This window comes from Poecilia latipinna, unplaced genomic scaffold, assembly GCF_001443285.1.
Source record: "Poecilia latipinna isolate Pla-1442-1.1 unplaced genomic scaffold, P_latipinna-1.0 Scaffold2692, whole genome shotgun sequence".
Lineage (NCBI taxonomy): Eukaryota > Metazoa > Chordata > Actinopteri > Cyprinodontiformes > Poeciliidae > Poecilia > Poecilia latipinna.
The window spans coordinates 1-21,938 of NW_015115308.1; the positions used below are offsets into that span (position 1 = coordinate 1).

General features: G+C 39.9%; 3 protein-coding genes across 6 annotated transcripts; all 3 read right to left on the reverse strand.

Moving 5' to 3' along the window:
• Nucleotides 1–81: 81 nt before the first annotated feature.
• On the reverse strand, nucleotides 82–4,042 carry LOC106938792 (transcription elongation regulator 1-like). The gene is made up of 5 exons (XM_015020954.1): nucleotides 3,938–4,042; nucleotides 2,239–2,482; nucleotides 1,435–1,587; nucleotides 496–781; nucleotides 82–410 (listed from the first exon to the last, which is right to left on the reverse strand). Exons 1-5 carry the CDS (start codon nucleotides 3,982–3,984, stop codon nucleotides 97–99), a joined length of 1,044 nt encoding a protein of 347 aa, XP_014876440.1. The 5' UTR covers nucleotides 3,985–4,042; the 3' UTR covers nucleotides 82–96.
• A 490-nt stretch (nucleotides 4,043–4,532) lies between these two features.
• LOC106938793 (transcription factor Sox-14-like) lies at nucleotides 4,533–6,860 on the reverse strand. The gene is made up of 5 exons (XM_015020955.1): nucleotides 6,455–6,860; nucleotides 6,153–6,280; nucleotides 5,336–5,572; nucleotides 4,917–5,178; nucleotides 4,533–4,800 (listed from the first exon to the last, which is right to left on the reverse strand). The coding sequence occupies exons 2-5, from the start codon at nucleotides 6,265–6,267 to the stop codon at nucleotides 4,671–4,673; spliced, it is 744 nt and encodes a 247-aa protein (XP_014876441.1). The 5' UTR covers nucleotides 6,268–6,280; nucleotides 6,455–6,860; the 3' UTR covers nucleotides 4,533–4,670.
• Nucleotides 6,861–8,773: 1,913 nt separating this feature from the next.
• Nucleotides 8,774–21,932, reverse strand: LOC106938795 (clathrin interactor 1-like). 4 transcript variants are annotated; one of them, XM_015020961.1, is made up of 12 exons: nucleotides 21,822–21,932; nucleotides 19,281–19,385; nucleotides 19,030–19,126; nucleotides 17,069–17,177; nucleotides 16,147–16,323; nucleotides 15,530–15,698; nucleotides 14,614–14,833; nucleotides 14,462–14,528; nucleotides 13,896–13,970; nucleotides 12,618–12,937; nucleotides 11,832–12,015; nucleotides 8,774–11,028 (listed from the first exon to the last, which is right to left on the reverse strand). In XM_015020961.1, the coding sequence occupies exons 1-12, from the start codon at nucleotides 21,860–21,862 to the stop codon at nucleotides 10,652–10,654; spliced, it is 1,941 nt and encodes a 646-aa protein (XP_014876447.1). In that variant the 5' UTR covers nucleotides 21,863–21,932; the 3' UTR covers nucleotides 8,774–10,651. The 4 variants fall into 4 exon arrangements, with proteins under 4 accessions (XP_014876447.1, XP_014876446.1, XP_014876445.1 ...); XM_015020960.1 differs by having other exon boundaries at nucleotides 13,896–13,973; XM_015020959.1 differs by having other exon boundaries at nucleotides 14,462–14,543.
• Nucleotides 21,933–21,938: the final 6 nt, after the last annotated feature.

A 21,938-nucleotide genomic window follows, 5' to 3' on the forward strand; every position in this document is an offset into this window, starting at 1 on the left:
TCTACGCTGCACTACTAGAGGTTGCTACAATAAGCCACAAAGCAACACTTGCAAACAAGACAAAAACATTTATAATTTGCCCATAAAGACCTAAAATTAAAAATCATTAAATATGCACCACAGTTTCATTAGAACAGCAGCTTTTGAGCTGCAGGTGTCATTCTCACCTGGTAGAGGGATGTGCATGCCTGGCAAAGGCACCCGGAAAGGTGGCACCATGACGGGTGGGAAGGCAGGTATGGCTGCAGTGGGCTGGGCCACACTGTGAGGCAAGGCTGCTGGCAGCAGTGGCACAGTCTGGACCGCCGTGACAGGGGACGGCACCGTGGAAACGGTCACCACGGTGACCGGCGACACAGCAACAGTGGACGTCACGGTGGCAACAGGGGGGAGGTCTGCTACAACGGTGGCTGTGAGGTAAGAAAGACAAAAACGACAAGGCACTTTAAGCTTCGTGTTCGCTGAGGCGCTGAGCGCCGAGGAACATTTGCTTACCTGCGATGGACACAGAGGGCGAGGGGGTGGTGATGGGGTCTGGACTCGAGGTCAGCGTGTGGGTCGGGGTAGAGGTCGGGGCCTGAGTGGGGGAGGCCGCCGCCGTGCTGGCAGCTGTGTTTCCGCTGTTGGTGCTAGTGGGTCCGGTTGCACCCACGTTCGCACCAGAACCTGCAGCTGTAGCCCCCGCTACCAGAAGAGGGTTGAGTTCAGACTGCTGGATGATCTTCACACCATCTGGTTTGCTCCATGATGACTCTCTGGTCCGAGCGTTGTAGTAATATGTCTGAGGAGGAAATAAGTCATCAAACAAAGTTATTTCTTTTATTGAAAAGCTTAGCAGCAATGTAGGAATCTGCTAAACCTGTTTTATTTACTCCCTCAAGTCAATTTCTCCCTCCTTTTTTGCTAAATAAATATTCCAAACACTTCAAAGTACGTATTTATGTTTTTTAAAACATTTTAAATGCTTAATAGGAAACATATTCTGGCAGCATTTTGAACATTTTATAGTCAAGATAGGGATCTACATTATCTGGAGAAATGGACAGAAACAGGCCCTTTCAATGTGTACATTTCATTTACATTGACTTTAAATGAGTAAAACTCTGTTTTACAGCAAAAGATCTCTCAATTTGTTTTCAAACTATGATTTTGTCACCAGCATTACTTTTGCAGGTTTACAAAGCAATGATCACCTCAGTAGATTACAAAAACTGAATGTATCTTTCACTGTTATTACAGAACAGGTATATTTTAGCTTTTATTATGCAAGTTTAACCATAAAACAAACATTTTCAAGAGAATGCAGCCAAAAATGTTCGGACTAAGGATCTGTGCTTGAGTTAAGCAGTTGTCCCTTATGAATATAATTGCAATCAAGTTCTTTCCTCCAAGATAAATGAAAAAAAAATATTCTGATGGGAGTTTTCATCCTACCTTTCCCTCTGAAGTTTTGTTCTCTACCCAGATTTCCTCTGCGGGATTGAGAGCTGGGTTTCCAGATGCAGGAACAGGAGGCATCCCAGGAGGAAACAGCATCCCTGGAGGAGGCGGCAAGTTGCCAATGGGAGGGGGAAGGAAAGGAGGCCTCTGCAGAAGAAGATGCAACAATGCATTTGGCTATCAGACTTTCTATCACAACAAAACATACATTTGTAGCAAACAGAAAACCTGCAAGAATAATTCAAAGTGGCTGATGCGTCATGGACTCATTTAAAGAAAGTCTCCCTGCATTAAAGAATCAATTACTGCAAAAGCTAGAGAGATCATCAAACATGCTAAGTCATATCCTTCTCTGATGAGTGAAGTCTTCTAAAAGCTGAACTTGTTAGGTTCACAGAGAGGAAAGCACAAAAAGCATTATTCATGTCTACTCACTGCTTCTCTCTTTTTGAAAATTGCTACTAAAAATAATACAAACACTAAGAAAACTACACCTGTTAATTACCTGCAACTGTTCTAATAATTTTTACAATTGCTTTAAACTCCGAATATAAAAAGTGAAAAAGCAACTAGCATCAACTGTCCCTTCAAATAGGAAATGAATAGATTTTGCATCAACTGAATAACAAAGCGATGTGCTCCATCTGTGGCCGGATGTTGGAAAACAAAGAGCTCTCCGAACGTATAGCATGAAATCAATATGTAACATGGTGTAATACAGTTATAATGACTGTGAAATATGGCATACACAATGACAGAAAGAAGTGCTAATGTTGCAGAAATATGTAAAACATTCACCTGGAGGTGAGGAGGTCCAATGGGTGGTGGCATGCCTCCGGGTGGTGGGATAGGCGGCATGTTTGGGTCAAAGGGAGGTCGAGCAAACGGGGGTCTTGGCGGCGGGCCCCTCATCATGCCAAATGGAGGCGGCGGTGGCCTTAGCAGTGGCGGAGGCCCTCGTAAAACTGGGGTCTGGGCTGGCGTAGGTGCGGGGGCAGTGGCAGGCGCAGGGCTGCGGAACCGCACTGCCTGCTGCGCCATTCTGGTCAATAAAGTAAAGGATTTTAATGCTTCAAGCTGCAGCTCTTCAATGCACAATACAAAAAGAAAATTAGAGCTGCACCATACGTAGAATGCAAATGTGTGAAGGTGGTTAGCCATTTTCAGTATCAGTGAAGAGTCTGAAAGATGATGTCAGAGGAAGAACAAAGGCTTCCAATAAGGAAACTTTGTTTTCTACAGATGCATGCTGGCATTTAAGCAACAATTATTAAGCTGTAAGTATTACACCAAAGCTCCTTTCTTCTATTTGTCATGTACAATTGTGTTTTAGGCAACACTGGCAGTAGTTTGAAAAATTAATTTCAATCAATTGAGCTAATGGCCCAACATCTCTTAAAGGAATACAGAAAACACTGATGTTTACAGTTAGCAATGCTTTGTACATGGATTTACTCAGTAAACTGTGCAAAACATCAATATAAAAACAGTTCAAAAAGTCAACTTCATTCTTTGTTTATTTTGAAAAATTAGTGAAATCCAGTTAGTTCTATGTGGAGCTGTTTAATGCAGACTGCTGAAATATGGTGCCCATTTAGAGATACAGGTGTACCATAAAAAACAACAAGCAAAAGTGAGATAAGGAGGTATGCTTTAATTCTTTTTCACTGGGACTTATTTATACATACCTATGTTCAATAACATGGCTGATGCAGACATTAACTATCTTACCATATATATTTATTTCCAAAACAAATCAATTTAGGTTCAAAATATTTTTACAATTTCTTCAAGGGAAATTACAATCAGCTAAAAATCAGTATTTATCCAGATCACTTCTGTATCTTCCCAGAATTTCTACCATCTTAAATCTGCAAACAGTGCAGCAGTGCAATTCCCCATGAACCAAAAAGTCAACAATAGCCTCTAAGAATATTTTAAAATTGGTATAATATCGGTATAAACTACACATGTTTATAGTTTAAATGTGTATGTGAGTTTTTTTGTTGTATGCGTTTGTAGTAATGTAGTCTATTAACCAACACACTTATATACTAAATGCTTTCGGGTCATACTCAGATAACTCTGAACAAAAATCAATCATGTTGTGATTGTCGCCTCTTGCTAGTCAGGCTAATAGCCACCCCGTTCATTCAATATACAGAGCGGACTGCTGTTTACCTAAACATATTACGTGATTTATCTAACAAGCTTTTAAATGTAAATATGCAACTTGTGAGAACATAAGACCGGGCTCTGGTCAAAACAGTCGTTTTAGGATTAGGAAAGTTTCTGATCCGCGTGTTATAGACGGAGAGGCGCAACATAAGGCTAGTTAGCTACAGGCTAGTTAGCTGCCGTGGCTACATTCACAAGTAAAAACGCCAAAAATCTCAGTCGTAGACATCCCCGACCAGGTGCATATAAAATCTGCATTTGTATTTAATATTACACTTTAACCATTTTGCTGTAAACTCGTATTTTTCTCATAGCTGACCTGTTGTCGTTAAACCCAAGAGTTTCGCTCTCTGTCTGGTCCGCCATTACAGGAAAGTGTAACCGCTTTCTTCCTGGAAACGCCCCCAAAAGGTAATCACACGTTTCTATTGGTTGATCGTTGCCGTCCATAACGGTCCAGTTCAAGCTGCGCGCTCTGCGATTGGACACAAATGTTCTCGCGATCCTTTAGCTAAATGTTTATTGGCCTTCTTTTATCAGTTTATCTTTGTTCAGCGTGGAGCTAAGGATTTTAAACATAGGCTGTTCTGCTAATTTTTCATGCTGTTAGTGCTGACTCTGTTGTGCATTTTAATGTACGTACATCTTAATGTAAGCATTAAACGTTTGCACAGGTCAGTTATAGTTACCAGTGAAACTTTGGTTGAAAATGCACTTCAAAATATATCCATCCTTTATCTTCAAAGTTAAGATATTTTATTTAAAAATCGAGTCACGATTGAATGACGTGCCCTAAAGTCATTCAGTGACCCTTCAGTATTTCTCCTTAAAAATATAAAAGAAAAAAAATTCAAGATTCAGGAAATTTGAGCATGTATAGTAAGAAATGTTGATATAAAAAAGTGTATGCACCATGTATTGTGAACATTTTATTTAAAAACATGAAATCAGCTATCACCTGGAGGCTGGCTTATAAACTCTCCACATTGTTTAGTCTTGGTGAGAGGTGACATCAGCCAACACTGAAATTATGTTGAGCCAATGATGACTTCTTAGATAAAACCAGCTGAATAATAACGCTGCACTGAATAACCATCAAAGACAAATGGCCTCAAAGCTCCATCGTGCCAGTAACTTTGGTCGAGGTTTTCCTCCTCCATCCAGCTTCTGGCAAATCCGGGCCTATAAAAGCATTTTAAAAATAAATTTAAATCTTTGTGATTTATTGACTGTCAAGTATCTAAATACACTGAAAACAAGATGTGTAAAATATGGCAATCAGAAACTTTACACCGAACCTTAAACTCTGGCTCTGGCCCATATGGTACATGGTTGCTTGATGATGGGGGTTAAAGGGCAAATAGGAATTGCAGGAGACTGGTTGAGGCACAGGAGATGGACCAAATAGAATAGGGTCCAGAAACCTGGGTTGACCTGAAGGCATACTTTGTGAGCCAATACAGTGAATATTTGAGTCCTGCTGTTGTCCTGATGTTTGGTCATATTTCCCTTCAAAAGCTTGCTTTCTGTCTTTTCTCTTCCGGGGGCGATACTCGTAATCTGGTACCACAGTCAGAGCCAACATGAGTTATAATCAAAAGTTACGTCATCAAATGTCTTCCACAGAATACTTGACTAGAAGATGAAGTGATTGTACAGTCAATAATTAACATAAGCTTTTCAAATCCACTGTCGGACATACATGTAATGTTCATACCAGGGAAGTGCAGTCTGTGCATCTTCTTCAGCTTGTCAGCTGCTTTAAAGTAGGGCCTCTTCTGTTCCTCACTGAGCTTATACCACTCATTTCCAAGCTGAACACTGATGTCATTGCTGGTTCTTCCTGGAAAGGCTTTTTGCATGGCCTCTCTGTGGACGCGAGCCCACACTAGAAAAGCGTTCATTGGCCGTTTGACCCGTCCGTTCTCTTGGATAAACTGGTTAGGTTTGAAATCTGAGGAAAAGATTTTAGGTATTTACATCCAATCACAGTAATGCAGTTAGATCCACTTTAAAAAATCTCTAACACACAATCCTAACAGTGGCTAATTATACAACCACAATTTTATAAGCACTATTACATCCCACTTGTGTTAAAATGGCAGGTTTATGTGATGAAAAAAAATTAGAGCACCATAAATCATTCAGAACTTTTCCCTCATTTATTGACATGTATTATTTAACTAAAAAAAGCAAACAAATCTTATTTACATCCTGAAACAAACTCTTTGTTGAACCACCTTCTGAATTGATGCCAACATTTAGTCTCCTAGGGCGCACATCTACCATCAATTACAGAGTTTCAGATCAACTTAAACAAAGATTAGCTGTCCAAGCAGGATTTTCAGAATTTTTTCTTCTTTGCATCTTTTACCTAAAACATTGGTTAGCAAAAATGACCATCTACCACTTTATCATTCTTTTTTACTTCACAAAACCTGACATTTTAATCAGAGTAAGATACATTTCTTATATCCACTGTATCACATTAGCATGTAAATTAGCATTAATATTATTGTTATTACTATTGTTACCTATCTCTGATGGTGGAATGACAAAACTGGTGTTTTGACCGTCTGCTCCTGTACTGACAGATGGATCAGAAGGGCATCCTGAAGGTGAGGTCAGCAGTTCTCCCATTTGCAACATACTGAATTTTTTACTGTAAAGGAAAGAACTTCTTATGTTAACAGTTTTCATTTATGGTCACAATTTGTGAGAACGGATATGACAATCTTTCATCCTCCTTATCTCAGAGCAGCTTCTGTTCTTAACAGTGTGTAGAAGTGGAGACTGAAGATTCAGTCTGGACCCAGATATTTCAAATACTACTCACCTAAAATATTATCTGGTAAAATGTTATCTGGGTAGAAAAAAAAACCCTTAAACAACTGGAGCTGGGTAGCTGCTTTGTTTTCCGCTGAAGAAGCCACTGAGTGTCACATTCTGGTCCTTCCTGATCCAGGTCTCTGTTTGGTAGACAGCATTTGTGGTCGTTTTCCTTTTTAGATTGTCTGGAAAGTTTAGATCTCCTAGCAGTAACCGTGACCTCTTTGAAGTGTTTGGATTAGTTTTTCTTTAAATTGTGAAAATGTAAACAAAATATTTTTAACTTAGTTGCCATGGCGAGCGAGTTATTCAAACATTGCTAGAGTAACTTGTAACTTTAATCGCAAAATATGTTTTTTTTTTTTAAGGTCTTGGCTAAAGTTAAGGAAATGTATCTAACCCCCACACCCAACAATGTTTAAACCAAGTCTGATTAGTTTTCACCCTTTATAGAAGTAATTTGTCTTTTCTTATAAATTAAAAATACATAATGGATCAAAGAGGGGCAGCATCAGTTACATTTCTTGATCCAAAAGTTGCAGGATTAGCTACAACCTGCCTGCCTGCATTCAGTGTCTATGGTAACCAGCTGTTGCTTTTTTATTTATAGTTCTCATGTGATGTCACATTGCTGGGATCTTTATAGCTGACAGCAGTCATTGTGGTAGGTATCGGTAGCTAACTGTTATGACAGTTGATACGGGGTTGCTATGACGACAATAAACAAGCTACGAGCTTAGAACTAGCTATAGCCACGTTCCTGTCTAATTTATAAACATTTTAAGTTCATTAAAACTGTTACTTTACAATTTCTGAGTACTCTCTCCAACTCTGTAAATATCCATACGGTGGTATTGACTGCAGTACTTACTGGCGAGCTAGCAAAATTAGCTTTGTAGACTTATTTACGAAGCTAAAACATGCAGCAAAATGTATGTTACTACTATTCTCACTCCAACACTCTTGATACTTTTTCTTGGATCTTTCTCTTGCAAATTGGTCAATATACTTTTTGTTTGTGACAAAGCCATGGTTCATCTATGCTTTGCGCTGCTCTTGCCTAACAAGATGGCGGTTCAGTGGCGCGGATGACTTCTGATTCACTTATGAGAGCTATAGGTGAGTTACCTTTGTGCAGTCTCTTTCTGATTGGCACGCAGTTTCATATCAACAGTAATAAAAGCCTGCAGTAGGTACCATGACGAAATTTTAGGGTGTTATGAGATTCCTTTTAAAATATTGCGTTCTGCTTTTGAGGTGAACCTGCTTGGGCGGTCAGACCTGGGCATGTTGGTAGATGTTTTGAATATTCTCCACTTGTAGGTTATTTTCCATTCAGTGAAAATGGCAGATATTAAAGAGCTCTTTGAATCCGTTACCAAACTCAGCTACTACAATCAGCTTTTTTAAGGGCTCAGAATGCTCCTTGAACCTCACCATGGTGTTCACCAGATTTTCTTTCTCCCCTTAAATTAACCAGTAAAAACCCACTGAGATCCAGATCTCATCTGCAAGAGGGATCTGGGAAGAAATCTGCAACACATAACGTGATTACACAAAAGTAAAACAAATTAAACTATGTACAAGTTAAAACAAATTACAAAACACTGAATACATTACATAAGGATTGACACTTGATGTGATGCAACCTATTTTAAGTCTTTTACATTTTACAGAACATTTGAAAATGTTTTTTTTTTATTGTTACTTCAATTTGTCAGTATTGTTAAAATTACTGTTAAGAATGTAAATAAGAAGCAAAATACATAAACAAAAATATGAAACCCAACTGTTTAATGTTATAATTTAATTTATTGTTGAATGAAGTACAGAAAATATACAGCAATCAAATTAAAAGATCTGTGTTGAAGGAAAATGAAAAAAAAAAAACATGATTCAAGTAAACTAAATCACTTCAAATGCAGTTTTATTTGATCATAACCTTACAACTAATAAAATATTAAACTAAAACCTATGGAATTATAATTCTGAGAGTAACAAAATAAAGATTTGGTCATTTGGAGGGCAGCGCCTCAGAAAATGACAAGAAGCTCTGCTTAGCTGTGTTTGTACATCAAACAGAAGAAACTTAGACCCATACATAAAGTCACAAACGCCCATTATCCATTTCTCACACAAATGTCACCCCAAACCATTTGGATTGAACTCCAGCATATTTAATCTGAATCAAATGCCGAGGAGCGTCATCTCTACCCAATGGGTTATGAAGTATAGGTGAAAAATGATTCCAACTCAAGGTACAATGTTAGAGGTATTCCCAGAATCCACTGTAAACGTGTAAGTAAAGTTACAACTTATTTATTTATTTTTTTGAGTAATTATTTCCACCAAAGTTGGTAGGAAAATACTTCTGTACCTCAATGCATAAAAACGGTTTGTATGCAAAAAAGTTAGAGACGCTATGAATGTAGGTGAGTCAGAAAGCAACACTGAATAGTTTACTGAGATCTGTGAAGTCACGTGGACAAGTTGCATAAATAAGAAATAATCAGTAGTACTCTGAATAAAATACTGACTGGCCCTTTATGTGGTAAATGCATTCAGAAAGTCAAACGGAAGAATCATTCAGTACTACTTCTCCAAATATTATAATGCAACAAGCCGATTAAAAATAAAATGTTAGACTAAACCAAAAGAGAAAAAGGAAACGGGCTTCTCTGAGTTCAGATGTTAATTTGCATTTCCCCATCCATCATCCATCAAGCACAATGCAGGTTACTAGTTTTTAAGGAGACTCATTCTGCCCCCTGCTGGCGGTCCAGGGTGTTCAAAAGCCCCTTTCAGACAGGAACAGTAGAAATTTACTTTAATCTGGCAAAACTCAAGCAGGAAAAATCCTCCTGCTGGTTTTAGATTCCATCATCATTTTAATAATCGAAAGCATCGCTAAAATTTTAATTAGCGGTTTTCTTTACAACAATAAGATGCAGGATCTAAATAATTTTCTCTTCAGCACACAGGTTTTAAAACAGCTTAGGGACTGCTGCTAAAGTTTCTGCTTTCAGACTATTTCTTGATCTAGTTTATGGCTGAGTTAAGAGCAAACTGTAAATTAACTTTATAATTCACTAATTCATACCTTTTGTAGTTTAGACCAAAATACTTTGTAGTGGTATGTAGAAGATAGAAAGTCAAATGGTTTTTCAGGTTCAGCTTGGTGAAGGAGTGAATGTAGTAATTATAGGTGCTGATAATTTCAGCCCTTCACCATTTCTGACCTTTGTAGTTGTTGAGTCATCCACCTTCCAGGTACAAAATATCCACTTTGAAAGCTGCCAATTATATGTAATTTTCATGGCCTGCAGTGAAGAAATCTGTTCACATAACTCTAATGAAGCAATACGTACCAACAGGAGATCGATTATGACCCAAATTAGTTAATTTGGTTAAACCAGAGGTCATAATTTGTCTTAATGTAGCAAAAAAATAAATCCAAATATAGTTTGACACCAAGTTTTCAGATAATATCCAAATTAACTAAATTATTTCTAATAATCGAGGATTTTAATGACTTATGTCTTTACTACAGTGAAAGCTAAGTGGAGTACTCAGGTAAACAATGGTTTGTTTACAGGTACAAATGGATGTAGGCACCAAACGACTTGTTACTTTTTGACCTGCAAACACCGATGGCCAATCTTACATGACTAGCTCATATTAACACATCAGTATGAATGAAGCTGTTTGTTGTGAAACATAACAGCAAATGATTCATGTCTGAAAAGGGCTTTGCAAAGTCGGAATATAAATGGAATGGCTTAAATTTTATAATTAAATTTGGATTTAAAAAAAATTACCTTCTCATGTACAATGCAAAATTAAGGCCTCAGTGCCATTTTAGCTAAACTGAATTTTTTTGTGCAGAAAAAACTAAACGATGGAGGATAACATATGGTTTTATAAAAACTCGTGAAGACAATGATTTTTCCAGTAAAGGGAAGTAATGATGGTTATGTACCGACACGTTCGCTCCACCTCTGCTTCCTTCTGCGGCGAATCGGTGGGAACCGATGGCAAAGAGTCACCGGCGCCAGCTCACCAAAGCCCAGAGGCAGACAGTGAAACATGCAAGGTTTGTCTTCAAGTACAGCAAAGTCCTTCTGCAGTTCGCTTACTCGCAGTTTCACACATTCATGCTCACTCACTCATTCACAAACAAACACACACACTTGACTGCAAACCTTCATTTCCCAAAGCTGCCAAAGTTAGCGAAGGCATCTTGTTTGGGTGGGACCACGGCGGGGCTGATGGAGTGGCTCAGGCCCATTCCCACTCCTGGCACCCCCATACCTGCCATGCCACCCATCATCACCGGGGCGGCCATGCCCATATTCATGCTCATGTTCATTCCCATCATCCCTGGGTTCACAGGAATTCCACTCTGCAGGCCGGTGGCCATCAAAGGTGGCATGCCCATGCCCAGGGGAGCAGGCATGCCCATCGCCATGGCGCCGCCGGCTATGATGGGGTTGGCTGGCGGCCTGACGGGAGCCACATGAGGTGGTGAGCTGAGGGTTAGTCCTCCAAAACTCTGAGCCAACAGGCTGACCGGAGGCACTCCTGCACAAAAACACACACACACACACACACACGCACGCGCACACACACAAACCCAAGCACACACACACACATTTACAAATCTGATTCCACGTTGTTTATGGTTTACTGTGTGTATATGTGTATATTTCCTTTGAATATTTTGAAAAGCTTACAGAGGTAATCCAGTGCCTTGCAAAAGTATTCATACATCTTGACCCTTTTCATATTTGAACATGGCACAACCACAAAATATATACTGCTCAAAAAAATAAAGGGAACATTTCACTTTAATTTTGTGTGTGGCTCCAAATCCAGGCCTCCATTGGTTAACAAATTTGATTTCCATTGATGATTTTTGTGTGATTTTGTTGTCAGCACATTCAACTTTGTACAGAACAAAGTATTCAATGAGAATATTTCATTCATTCAGATCTAGGATGTGTTATTTGAGTGTTCCCTTTATTTTTTTGAGCAGTGTATGTATTTTGTGAGACAGACCAATAAAAATAAGCAAGAAACGAGAACGCTCTAAAAGTACTTGGACATTGTTTAAAAATAACAATTTCATCATTTGTCGCAATAACTTCTGGGACAGTTTATCGTCCAGAAGAATTTATTTTGATGTGTCTAACTTTACCATTATGTGCTACATTATGTTAATTAATCACAAAGTTAAAATCCCAATAAAATACCCTGAAGTTTGAGGTTTTCAACATGTGAAAAGGTTCAAGGTGTATAAAAACTTTTGCAAAGCACTATAATAAGTTTCAGAAAGTCCAATTTGTTTGTGTTTAACAGATAAAAAGCTCAGTAAAGGACGATACCTTGTTGCTGTATTATATTGTTCAGAGTTGGTGGTGTCTTTGTGTGGTTGAGTCCGGCTGACAGGAAGTCCAGGCTGATATTGACGGACGGGTCGGACCAAGTTGACCCTAACGACCCCTGACTTCCAATTCCAGCCTTTTGCTGCGATCCCATTGGCTGCTGGGACACCATGCCCACCAAATTCTGAAACAAATTTGTCTGACTTATTCCTGGGTTATGGTTTTTATTAAAAGGTGAGAGATGAGGTTAGAGGTGCAGCAACAAAATGATACTGTGTAGCAGCAAATGTTTTGAGTAAATACCTTTTGCCAATACAAGTCCTAATTCTAAATTTTAGGTCTAGAATAATCTACAAGGTGCACTTAATTTTATCTAAAATAAAGGTGCGCCTTACATATTGTGGAGTAAAACAGGCCCCTCTCGTGAATTAATGTGGATTAATTTTGGCTGTGCTTACTGACCTTGAAGCGATTTTGTGTGGCACACGGTGCTGAGGGCACTCTGTCAAAACGTTTTACTTTACATTACGGCTGCCGTCGTCAGGAGCGTTGCAGAGTAATACGCAATGTGCTTTGACTGACTGACTTATCTGACTGTTTTGTTTCGTTTAATGCGCCTTGTAGTCTGGTGCGGTTTATATATGAAAAAGATCAAAAATAGATAATTATGTAACAGTGCGCCCTATAGTGCGGAAAATACGTTAGACTATTTTTCTCAACAATATCAGCCCTCAATAATGTAACATTTTTTCAAAATGCTTAACAAATTCATATTTCCTTTGATACCTGTTGAGAGCGGGAGTGTGGCATCGTAGGCATGGCAACGGATCCTCCCGGCGTCACCCCGCCAAGAGAGAAGGTCATGCTCTGGGAAGCGCTGAGCGTCGTGTGTGGATTGGTTGGCTGATGGCTGACTCCGCTCATCAGGTCTAACAGCTCAGCAGATGGGGGGGCAGAGGACGGGTTTGAAGCCGGCGCCGGTGACGGTCCGCTGCCAAACGGGTCGGTAACCGGCTGCGAAGGACTGGAGCTAGATGGAGCGGGAGGATTTCCTGAAAAGGAGCTCCAGTCCCCAAAGTCCCCGTTTCCATTGGAAGAGGCAGCAGCTGGTCAAAAAAAAAAGTAATGGTTAAGTAATACCAGAGCAGGGTAGTAACTGGTTACTTTTACTCAATTACATTTACTTGAATAGCGTTTTTGAAAAAATGCACTTTTAGGAGTATTTTTACTACGCTGTACTTTTTACTTTTACTTGAGTCGCTTCTCTTACTTGAGTAAAATTTCTGGATTCTCTAACCGCTGAATGAAAAACAAACATGTTTTAACCAAAAATTCACCAGACACAGACACACAGCTGCAGTTTTGTTAAAGTTTCATACGTTTTTTATTAAAAAAAACTGATTTCGGTTTGTTACTTTTTGTTACTTATATGAATTATTTTAATTTTGTTCCTTAAAATACCAAAATTTCCACTTAACTTTACATTTTGTTTTATCTGATGATGTAATTTTTAAATTAGAAATTATTGATAATTTGATCAGTTACTCAGTACTTCAGTAGACTTTTACTAAATACTTTTCTACTTTTAGTTGAGTAATTTCTTGGAAGGCTACTTTTTACTTGAGTAAAAAATATATTGAAGTATTGCTACTCTTACTTGAGTGTAATTTTTGGGTTCTCTGCCCACCTCTGAGTAATACGAAGTAATTTGACCTCTCACAGGTAAAAACATCAATAATTAACTGTAATAAAGATGAAAGGAAGGAAAATTAAAAAAAGAATAAGGCAGAAACAACATTCAGACAACAGAATAGGGAATAATGTCTGTAAATTTTCTATTTATATCCAGACCTGGGAAATCCTTGGATTAAATTCAATACTCACTCAGACTGTGCTTGTCTCTAAGCCTAATGGATTCACTTAGACACAGGTAGACAACCTGCATAAACTGATATATTTCTTAAATTTGTATTTGATGTCTTAAAATGTGTGATTGTGAACTAATCCTCTTTATTTTGAGGGCATGATGAAGGTCTTAAAGGAGCAGTGAGGGGAGGCGTTTACCAGTGGAGGTGGGGAGGCTGGCAGAGGCTGCAGGTGAGGAGAAGTCAGCAAAGCCCCCTATGAGGTCTGAAGTCCCTGCTGGGTGAGTGAAGACAAACACAAACTTACCACAGGTTTGTGGTGGTGAGAGAGAACGCCGACGACCCAGGTTGTGATGAAGATGATGAATTTAATAATGAATGTGGCTCAAAACAGTCCAGATCAGGCAGCACGGCAGAGACAATAGCACACAGCTAAACACCGGTAGCGACTGAAAAACTGAGGACTGAATAAGAGAGATAACTAACACAGGACTTTACAGTACGACTGTGATGGCAGGCAGACAGACGACAAATGACATACGAGGATCCGACAAGAGACAAAAACAACAGGTGGGACTAAATACACAGAGAGGCTAATCAAGGAATGAGACACACCTGGGAAGCAATCAACAGGGAAGACGCAGAAACAACAGAGACTCAGGACAGAAACTGAACACAGAAATACCTTAAAATAAATACACAGAAACACGGATCATGACAGAAGTGTGTTTGGACAGCGTAGGAGAGGAATGTGTGTGTGTTTACCTGCCGCTGTGCTCTCGTTGTTTGAAGGGTCAATCACCAGCAGGTCAGCCAGTCCACTGCTGGAAGTCTGCTTCGCCGACGACTGAGGAGTAAGACGCAGCAATTAAACCTTCAAAGGTGAAGATGACTGTCACCGTAGAAACGGTGTGTACCTTTTCCTCTGGGCTCTTGTCTCCGGTGTAGTGCGCCGCAGCCCCCAGGTCCAGCGTCTTGCTGCTCGCCGCCCCGCTGCGTTTCCTCGTGGTGGTGGTGGTCGTGGTTTCTGTCGCTTGTGTGATCTGGATGCTCTTCGTCGTGACCGTTTCCTCCTCGTCTTTAAATTCGATCGTCTCCTGCCTCCCGTTTCTTGATCCTCTCTCCTCCTCGTTGTCACTATGGCAACCAGATAAGGGACGCATCAGAGCTCACGGGATTATGCAAAGGTTGATCTGCTGTGTCTTTGTGGAAGTCTGAAGGGTTCGGATCTCTGTTTAACTGGTTTTCTCTGTAATTAATCTCCTTAAAACAGAGATTAAATATATTGGTACGTCTGTTGTGCAGCATGGTTTATGCACTTTTAGTAAAACACAACATATCATCCTACCAGGGTTTGAAGGATTTTAGCCAAGTCTGGTGTCTGTGTTGTGATCCTACTTATCAGCCCAGATATATAATAAGTGCAACATATTATAATATTGCTCCTTCAGTGTTACTGTAGGCCTATTGAACTCCTTTACTAGTTTTTATATTGTCTTTGTATTAATGTTGAAGAAATCTAACATTTTTGTTGCAATTTATACTAAGTACAATGCTGTGCACTGTTTTAGATCCTTCTCCTGACTGATACGCTGGAACAATGAGATCTTTTTGATCCTCAGAAAAAGTCTGCAGGGACAGGTGAGCTGCAGAAAACTAAATGCTTAAACTGAATTAAAATTTACTTCAGTTAACTGCTAGTTTGAATTTTGCAACGTTTTTCCACCCCATATATTTTTGATTTTAAGTTGATCCACAGTGGATCCACATGCAGGAAATAATTTGAATATGACTCATGATCGTTCCTGCTGTCGGAGTGGCGTGTCGGTTTACCTGATCCGGTCAGGCGAGTCGTCTCGCTCCTTCTTTCTGAACTTGTTCAGTGTGTCGTCGATGGTGCTGCCTATCTTGTCACTGATCTCTCCGAGCTTCTCGCTGAAAGGGAAAGCTCCTCTGCTCTTGTCCCAGTCCTCATCCCACTTATTACGATCCAATTCGTTCGCTGGAAGAAAAAAAGATCAAAAACAGAGATTCAGCATAAACAAATCTGGCCGTTTAAACCCTTATTTTAACTACATATTTTTTATACCATAAATAATTTAAAATATAACAGCAATAAAGAGGTCAGAGCTGCAGAAAGTGATTAAATATTTTCTCCAAGTTTGTCTCTGAAGCCTTAAATGTTATAGGTAATGGAAAATACCTTTGCAGAAAACAAAAGGTCAGAAACATTATTCAATGATTTTCCATTTTTAGCAGTTACCAACCTAATTTTATATTTGAAAATAATAAACCGGTGCAGTAATTTACTCGCTTATAGTATTACGCCTTCAGAGATTTAAAGCATGCTACATTTGCTGTAGAAAATATATTTCCTAGGTTCTCCAGGAGGGATTGTATTTTCATTTTAATCCACTCAAGCCGTCAGACGAACGCTGAGAGCTACTTACAGTTCTTAAAGCTGCCACCTCCACCGCCCATACTGTCAGAGGAGACTCCAATATATTTATCCTTGTTCTTCTTTGCTTTCTTTCTCTCCTCTCTGAGTCTGTCATCATCCTGGATGAACTCCACCATCTCCTTCACCTTCTGACGCACGTTTATTCCTTGATCCTTCCCATTCTCATCTGCAGATGAACCCAACAGATACAGTCACAGACACAAACCTATAAAACCATTTATTGCTCTTTATTCAAAGACAAAACACAGGGTTTCCCTCAGAAAAAAAAGCCTACTTGTGCCCCCACCAGGCTAAGAACTGCTTATTTTTTAAGTCTTTTTAAAATGTTTGCAATTTTTAAGACTTTATAGTTGGTTTTCAGGTATTAATCTCCCAATTTGTCAATAACATAATTATCAAGTGATATTTTCAAATGTCGGCGCTGCACAGTGGTGCAGTTGGTAGAGCTGTTGCCTTGCAGCAAGAAGGTTCTGGGTTTGATTCCCGGTCTGGGGTCTTTCTGCATGGAGTTTGCATGTTCTCCCTGTGCATGGTGGGTTCTCTCTGGGTACTCTGGCTTCCTCCCACAGTCCAAAAACATGACTGTCAGGTTAATTGGTCTCTGTGTTGCCCTGCAAGAGACTGGCAACCTGTCCAGGCTGTACCCCACCTCTCGCCTGAAACATTCGCTGGAGAGGCACCAGCAACCTTCCTGACCCCACTAGGGACAGACGATGGATGGATTTTCAAATTTCCTGTTAACTTTAAACATTTTTTAACTCTAAAACACAAGTCACTGGATGAAAGACCGCCCTAGCGCCCAACCACCAGGCTTACCGAGTATTCTGGGGGAAACCTTGAAATATCTTAATCCAAATGCTTGGATAAATGCTAGTATTGAATTTTCAACAATTGCAAAGAGAGAGACTCACCGATAAAATGATAGTTTTCTAGAGATCGCAGGTCATAGATGTGTTCTCTGGCGCTGGTGACGACTCTCTCAGAGCCGTTCCTGATCAGGTAGGCAAGCAAGAGTAAGGCCTGGAGGAGAGACGCGGATATTAGAAAGACGAAGAGAGAAGCAATCCAGATTCACGGCTTGGCTGATTTTGGCTGCCACTGCTCAGGTGTGTAAAAAAAATGTTTTACTTTTTTTCACTTCATAAGTCGTAATGCTTTATCTTTGATCCTTTAAACTGCTTGCTAAAACATTTCAGCAGTTTCTCTTTGCTAAGATACAATTAATACATACAATGAATTTAGCCTTGAAGTTGATGGACTCTGCAGTGTGTTAGAAAGAAAAGACAAACTGAGACTTGCAGCCACGCAGAAGCGTGCAGAAATTCAAACTGCTCAAACAGGCAGGTTGGTGGTCCAGAACCAAACGTGGAGAAGCAGCATTCAGCTTCTATGTCATGATCCGTGGTTTTCTGTGTGTTTTTGGGTTTTTCAATGTGTTCCTGTTTCCCTGTGAGTCTCTGTCCCGTGCTCCCCGTTGATTGCTCCCCAGGCGTGTCTCATTCCCTTAATTACCCCGTGTGTATTTATACCCACCTGTTGTCTGTGTTCCTCATCGGGTCCTTGTCAATTGTTAAACGTTTGCAGTCTGTGTCTGTCTGTCCGTCTTCCCAGTTGTACTGGTTAAGTCCTGTGTCGACGTCAGTTCCAGTTGATTTAGTCTTCGTTGTCAGTTGCTACCGGTGCTTAGCTGCGTGCTAGTTGTTCCTGCCGTGCTGCCTGATTTGGACTATGTGAACTACATTCATCATTAAATTCATCTTCACCATAACCTGGGTTCTCTGCGTCATCTCCTCACCACTTCAACCCCACCTTATGACATTCTATGCACCACAAATCTGGAACAAACTTCTAGAAAACTGCAAGCTGAAACATTGAGTTCCTTTAAATCAAGGCTAAATATTATATTGGATGTATATTTGCCTGATGGTTCTGATGATGGCATTTGTAATGTTTATTGCTTGTTTCATAAATTATTACTGTATTATGTTTTTATGCAGTGAAGCACTTTGCACTGCCTTGTTGCTGAAATATGCTACACAAACAAACTTGACTTGAGAGACAGAGGTTTCATTTTTCTAACCGTCAAAAAGTAATTTTACAACATTATTCCTCTGAGCTCAGTGATCATTTCATAAAAAAACAGGAGCTGGTTAAAAATGTAACGCAAGAAGCCTCGCTTACAGAGCTGCAACGTTTCGTGTTGCTGATGAAATTATGTTTCTCTTCTTCACTGCAAGTGATGGACGTACAGAACCAGTGAGAGAAATTCTGCAGGTTTTTCAAAACACACGATGACACACCTGCTGTAGTAGTTTTGTTTAAAAAAAAGTTGAAGTAATAAGAATGAAGTAAGGTCAGAATTGCCTTCACAAGAAAATCAGGCTTTTCAAACTGACGTAATCCAGAAATGTTTGAACAGATTATAATAGATACAATTTGGTTTTAGATCAGTGTTGCTCCTTCTGCAACTCAAAATGCAAGAAAACATTTCATTTCTGGAACAGGATAAAACTGCAGAGCGGTCCCGCAAAAAAGATTGTAAAATAACCTCTCAACCACAAGCAGGGGGAACCAGCTCAACACCGACTGCAAACCGTCAAATGCAATAAAAAAAAGTTATTCATAACATCAACGACACATGAGACCCAATCAAGATCCTGGGATGCAACACACAAATGTAAAAAGAAAACTCAACCTAAAAAAATGAAATACAGACAGAAGGAATCTGGGCCTGGTCACGGTCCCTCACGTGAAAAACATGGGAAGAAGCCATATATGTAGGCCTGACGTCAAGCAAAGAAACCTCTAACCCTGCTTCAATAAACCCAGAGCAGACTTCAGGGAACACAGATACGATGTGTGGCAGTCCTACCTTGTACACTCTTCTCCAGTTCTTCTTATTATCCTTCAGCATCCTGGTCCACAGCATGTTCATCACCTCTGGGAACTGCTCATACATAAACGTAGCTCTATAAACACACACACATTTATGGTCATTCTGCTGGCATCCATGAGTAAAACAGATCACATCTCATGCCTGTGTGTGTGTGTGTGTGTGTGTGTGTGTGTGTGTGTGTGTGTGTGTGTGTGTGTGTGTGTGTGTGTGTGTGTTGTTACACCTACTTGGCTATCTCTCCCATTAGCTGTCCAGAGGGCCCCCAGGGGTCATCGTTGGTAGCTTCTCTAACCTTAGACTCTATCTCTGAGTAGTTCATCACCACATTAGTGCTGTTGACACAAACATTTATACCTGTTAACATCACCAGTGTGACTATAAAACTTGTATGCATCACATCTTATTTGTCTTAACATGGAAAGATAAGCAAAAAAAAACTTCAACAGACTGAGCAGAAGAATGAGCAAAAACCTGAATTTGTACTTATTTCATGTTATTTTACTTGCAATTTTCATCTATACAAATAAAAATTATCTACTAGCTTATTACAACAACTCATTCAAAACACAAAACCACAAATAAGCTTTAGCGTTTTGTCTGAGGACTGGCAGAATCCTGCTTCGCTGAATAACACACTTTGGAAAATCCTTTGTGCTGCTGAACTCTTTATCAGATAACAGATGTGGGCAAAGAGGCAGAAGCTTTCTGAGGCACAAAGAGGGAAAAGAGCAAGTCTGTACATCAAAGGGAGGTGAACACAGGTATGCTGTTTCCTGTCTTCTTTGTTCCTGTACTTCACTTTCTACTCTCTGTTTTCCTGTACATACAAAGCCAATCTCTTCATACCCAACGCTTATTCAGGTAACAATTTAGTCCGAGAATCATCAGTTTAAAATAACTCCTGTCATTTCTCTTTCAGTGCTTGTTCACAGTGAGCAGTCCCTTTCTTTTCCTGCCTTACTCCCCATCTCTTTGTTCTCTGAAACCTGCCAAACTCACAGCAAGAGAAAACCAACAATGATCAATGATTTATCCCAGGCAGCAGCCACTTTTAACTGTGTTATAATCAGCCATCGCAGAAAGCAGAAAGCTTTATATTAGCGTGACTCTTAATATGCTGGAGAAGAAATGCCTCTGCTGCCAGTTCTATGGAGGCAGATCAATAATGGAGTGTATTCATCATGCTCAGCCAGCCACAACCAACAGCTGATGGAAGCTGTTGTCTGTTACTCCATTTCAAGCCCTGTGCTGCTTCATCTACTCCCTCGTCTGTATTCTTCCTTCTCTGGTCTTAATGTTAACTCCACGTAGTACTTTTTGTCTTTATTTTCAGTTGCAAGTAGGCCTGTCAAGATGACTGATTCTGCTGGATGATAAATTGTCCCAAACGTTATTGCAATAAATGATAATATTGTTGTTTTGAGAACATTTTCAAGTCATAAAATGGTGATGGCATAATAATGCAAGAACACATTCTCAAAAGATTAATAAACAACATTTTAAATACCCCAAATAAATAAACAAAACAACAAATAAAATGAATTATGAAGCTAAAGAAAACTGTCCTTCAAACAAAACCAATGCACCATGCTGAAAACCTTTGCCACCCAGGTTATGGTAGAGAGAGAAAAACAATAAATCATCCAAATGGAAATTATCATGCGATTGATTTATTGCTTATTGCGGCATGCACTACTTTGTGGCTTGTAGCATCACAATGACATGTATTCTTGATATTGTGCAGTAATGTATTTATACTTCCTTATGGGTCAATTATCAAAACATTATAATAATCCTCCGTAAACTCTGTCAGTTAGCATTGCAGCTTTGCAGAAATATGTTATAAATCCACAAACATGGATGGAAATAAACTTTACAAAATTACGCAGAAGAAATTTGGATGTATTTGGACTCCAAACCTAGTTTAAAGATGTACTACTTATTGTTATTAGTCTTAATGTCACTCTTTTACACTAGCTAGAGCAGTAAGAGTCACAAACTAAATGTCAGTAGGCATCCCCATATCCTGAATCAGAAACAGAGTTGAAGAAACCTCATTAGTGGTTGCACATACACATTTGGGTTAGTTTTGGTTTTACTCAGCCAAAGTCAATGCATGTAGCTGCAGGAACAAAGAGTACAAGAAGATTTTCTTCCTCCTGCATGGCTGCACTGTAATAACTACATTCATAAACCTACATCACAGAGGCATAAAAAACACAATGCATGTGTTTAGGAGCACACATGTCCTACTAAAGTATGTGTTTGTTTGCCAGCATGCTACATTGCTGTGGGCCTCATCGGGACAATGTGAATGTTGAGAATACAACATGCTTAGCCGGTTATATGTCCGTCATTATCAATCAGCCTCCTTCCTGTTGGAGGTGTGCAATGTGCTGGGCGGACATGGAGATGGTGAGCATCACCGGGGTGGGACAGCTAGGCTGTTAGTCTGCTGCAGCAGCACTCTGAGGGATAACAACACCTGACCTGCTTATAGCCGAATTAGCTAACTGAAAGCCACAAACACATTCTCACTTTACAATGATGCCATAAGAGATAACGATGAAAACGCGACGAAATATTAATTCATGGGACAAGGCTGGCAGTTTGCCAAGTGGTCAAAGCTAACAGCTGAAGGCCCGTATTCTTTCCTCCATCAGCGATAAAAGTTAATGATGCTGCCCGGTGAGAGCTGCTCAATCACCGGTTAGCTCACGGGCCACTTAGCGGGTTAGCTCTGCGCCTCCATCTCGGTTGGTACTCACGCTTTGTCCACCAGCTCCCTGACTTTCCACATGTTCAGCATCTCCGCACGGACCTGCGGGCTCCCCACCTCGATACTGCGCCGCCCCCGTGTCTCGACACCCCGCAACCCAGAGGTG